Below are 3,821 nucleotides of genomic sequence, written 5' to 3'. Positions count from 1 at the left end.
GTGACGTGAATCCTATTGCAGATGTAGATTGTGTATGATGTTATCTATAGAAGAGAAACATTAAAAAATCAAAAGTAGTGAAAACTAATTTTATGAATAATTTTTATAACATTAGTGATTATACTGTGTAAATTGATTAATTATTAAATACTTTAAAATTAAACAATAACTTTCTAAACATCACTTATAGGTAAATACTTAATGCCGACCGGGTTTCGTTATAGTGATATTCGCTATAACGAAACCCGGTCGGCATTAAGTATTTACCTATAAGTGATGTTTACAAAGTTATTGTTTAATTTTAAATTATAATGTCACATCACAAAGTAACCGCTTCATGTGAAGAAATTATTAAATACAAATTATATTATATATATTATTGTGTTCTGACGGGAATTCAGAATAATAGAAAAGAACAATACATATAAAGTAGTGATTTTTGGCATATTATAGCAAGTTTGCAAAAACACTTTCAGTAATCGCTTGTCATAATGTGGCAAATTTATAGAACCTAAAAGCATACGAAAAATGGCGAAATCTACATGGATTCATTGGCTTTAAACCGCAGTAAGCAGTTCATATATTTCCATAATAATATTTTGAGGAATGATTAATTAAATAACATTGTTAATGCATAGGTGTATATATATACAACCAATCGTTCAAGTGGATATTATACGTTCGAGATGAAAACAAAAAGCAAAAATATTTAAATTTTTACATTTCTTTAGAAGTTCATCATTTTTAATTTTGATCTCTGCTAGATCTTTGGAGAGTTTATCAATCTCTAGTTGTTTCTTTTGTATTTCCTCCAGGGCCGCAATGTACATCTCCAAAGCTTCATCCAGTTGTGATTTGATCTGCTCCTCGAGTTGTTTCCTTTCTTTCTTCAGTTGTCCGGCGGCCACTTTAGCATTTGCCACATCCTCATCCAAAGCCTACAATGATTATTCAAACAATTCAATACAATATTATTATAAATAAATATTCAATTCATTGACAATATTGGCCAACATTATTCTGCAACGCTAAAGGTTAATTATTTTGGCAAAAAATAAATGGGATAACTTTGTACAGTATTATTATGTACATGATACGGTTTTATTTCCATGTTTATCATTTAAAAACTCACCACTTTAAATGCTTCCAGAAGTTCTGCATACTTTTGTCCATTTCCTTTCATTGAATGTGCTTTATTTGCATAATTATTCAACTCCTTTGTCAAATTATTCAAACTATCCAAATGGACCTGCAAACAATATGGTGGATGTTACAGACATTGCTTTTCTAGTATTTTGCCATTTTACAGTTGGAATTGCCAATGTTTCTGTGATCATCTTATCAATTCATAAAAAGAAAATGACCAAAACTAAAACTAATTTGGCAATGGTGGAGATAGAAATCGTAAATTAGAAGCAAGGTAAAGGCGACAGTATTGTCTTACTCCGGACTCTAGCCGCTAGCGGGTGACTTCTAGCATTATAATCTGGGTTAATTTAGTTGGGGAAGAGAAACAGAGTTCCTGCACAGATGAGATAGACTTACACATTAAGGCGGACCTCCAGCTTTGGACTGGGAAGAACCGCCAATAATTCCTGAACTGAATTGGGGACTTAACTCAAATATTGAACTACTTTTTTTTACTTGATGCTAATAAAAATATCAGGCGAATGATTTAACTGAGGAGGACATTAAATACCAGTCACCGTAGATCCCTGTCTTTATTTCGTAGAAATCTCATAGAGATAAAATTTTAAAAATTGCTTGAAAAAGTTATTGGATTTTACTTTGAATTCTTCCAAGTCCTTGGCTAGATCAGCGTTGACTTTTTGTAGAGCATCTCTTTCTCCAGTTATCTCTCTAATAATTTTCTCCAGTTCTTCTATTTTCCCATCCTTCTCTTTTAGTAATGCTTCTGTTTCCGCTCCTCCGCTTGAAGATCTGTGTTAGAAGTTTATACAATTTAAAAAATCCTTATTATTTTAGGCTTTCAAAAATTTTACAAGCATTGCCATTGAAAATGATATATTTACTTAGCAATATCTTCTTTGAGTTTCTTGATCTCCTCTTGAAGTTGCTTAACCTGTTCATTTAACTTTTTGATTGTCGCTTCAGATTCCTTAGCCACACTCATACTTACTCTGCTGGATTTGCGTTTGGTGTCTGTTAAGGTTTGTACTCCCTCTTTGCATTTTGTTTTCAGATCGTTCTAAAAGATAAATAGCAATTAAAATATGTATTGTATTTTCCTTTCATATGGCCATTTGAAGGGGATCTGCATCCAAAGCATCAGAAACTCTGCCCTGAGATCAGCATCACATCACAGAAATAGGGGAATCTGTGGTCTCCTAAAGAACTACAAGAAATTAGTAAGTGGATGCACGCACTGCGATGAAACGCAGCAGTTTTTGAATAGGTGAAAACTACAAACCGCCTACAAACATGCAGTGTCTGGTGTATTTACTTAATTCTATTTCAGTACTACCATGAAATAGAATTAAGTAAAAACGCCAGCTGCTGTGCGTGTTTGTACGCGGTTTGACGTTTTAAGCTATTCCAAAACCGCTGAGTTTAATCGCAGTGCGTGTTAAGCCTACCAGAAAAAAAAACTTACTATTTCCTTAAGCAAAGAAGCCAGTTCTTTGTCTTTTCCAGCCAACTCTTTATCTTTTCCAGCTATTTCTTTATCTTTAGCAGCTATTATTTTCTTAAGTTCCAGCTCATTCTCTTTGGAATCCCCAACAACTTCTTTGCCTTAAATTAAGCAAGATAAATTTAGAAAATAAAATTATTCTTAGGTAATAATTTTTTTAAATAACACAAATTTTGGTTAGTACTTTTTAATTTCACATCTTCAAATACCAGATCACTGATCGGCTAATCGTGGTTCAATGTCAATAAGTAAGTTACGGGTCTACAGTATTTGTAGATGTGAGGCTATTAAGAATTTGAATTGTTTAAAGTTCGCAGGTTTCTAAACATCGTTTTGAATCCAAAATATAAAATGAAATTGTTTTAAGTATTAGTGTGTTACAATTTTTATAAGTATACATATTATGTTTTAGATTCAATGAAACCAAATAATTACCAAACGTCACAAATTTTTCTTGTTCTTACCTGGGTCTTTTGAGGTCTCCGGTTTTGAATCCATCGCAAAAGTCAAACCATTGTCATCACCCTGGAAAAAATATTTATAAATAATACTTGCAGAATCACCAATTTTGGAAATGTATTATGCTTATTTACAATAAATTCCCTAAAAAATTGTGAGAAGCGAATGCAAGAATGAGGTTGTCTCCTAAAACAAAATTTCATGCTTTTATGAATGTGTCATATTAATTAGAGCACGCTGAGGACAGAACTTTTAAAAATATAGAATAGTATCGAAGGGTGACCGGGTATCTCATCAAAATTACAGTTCAACACACCTACAAAAAGTGATATAAAGTCATGAAAAGTGATGAAAATAGGTTACATAGGTAACTATTTAACCTAGTTTTTGTTTCTTCACTTTTAATGATTCTGTATCACTTTTTAAAGGTGTGTTTAATTGTCATTTTGATGAAATATCATGGAACCCACGGCACCATAGGAGCTCGCATTGTGGGTCGCCGACTTCATTTCTGGCCTGTCTTTTGCCTCACCAACAGTATTAAATGTCAATAATGCACGTTTTACCTTTGGATTTTTACTACCCCTGATGCCTGCCAGAATATCGGCCAACACTCCTTTAGGAATCAGCCCGTAGCATGGCTCATTGTCGATCTTTATCAGGTCAAACAAGTGATCACTTCTCTCATCCTCATGAAGGGACCACGCTC

The 3,821-nt window shown here is 33.1% G+C and overlaps 1 protein-coding gene across 1 annotated transcript; it reads right to left on the bottom strand.

Moving 5' to 3' along the window:
• Nucleotides 1-966: 966 nt before the first annotated feature.
• LOC149422745 (uncharacterized) lies at nt 967-2,822 on the bottom strand. The gene is made up of 2 exons (XM_089633938.1): nt 2,034-2,822; nt 967-1,941 (listed from the first exon to the last, which is right to left on the bottom strand). Exons 1-2 carry the CDS (start codon nt 2,132-2,134, stop codon nt 1,722-1,724), a joined length of 321 nt encoding a protein of 106 aa, XP_089490064.1. The 5' UTR covers nt 2,135-2,822; the 3' UTR covers nt 967-1,721.
• Between the last annotated feature and the right edge of the window lie 999 nt (nt 2,823-3,821).

The sequence above is a fragment of the Hesperophylax consimilis genome, chromosome 7, assembly GCF_061612785.1.
Source record: "Hesperophylax consimilis isolate HC1 chromosome 7, BYU_Hcon_1.0, whole genome shotgun sequence".
NCBI lineage: Eukaryota > Metazoa > Arthropoda > Insecta > Trichoptera > Limnephilidae > Hesperophylax > Hesperophylax consimilis.
Note: the sequence above shows the minus strand (reverse complement) of the source record. Positions and strands in the feature narration are given on the sequence as shown.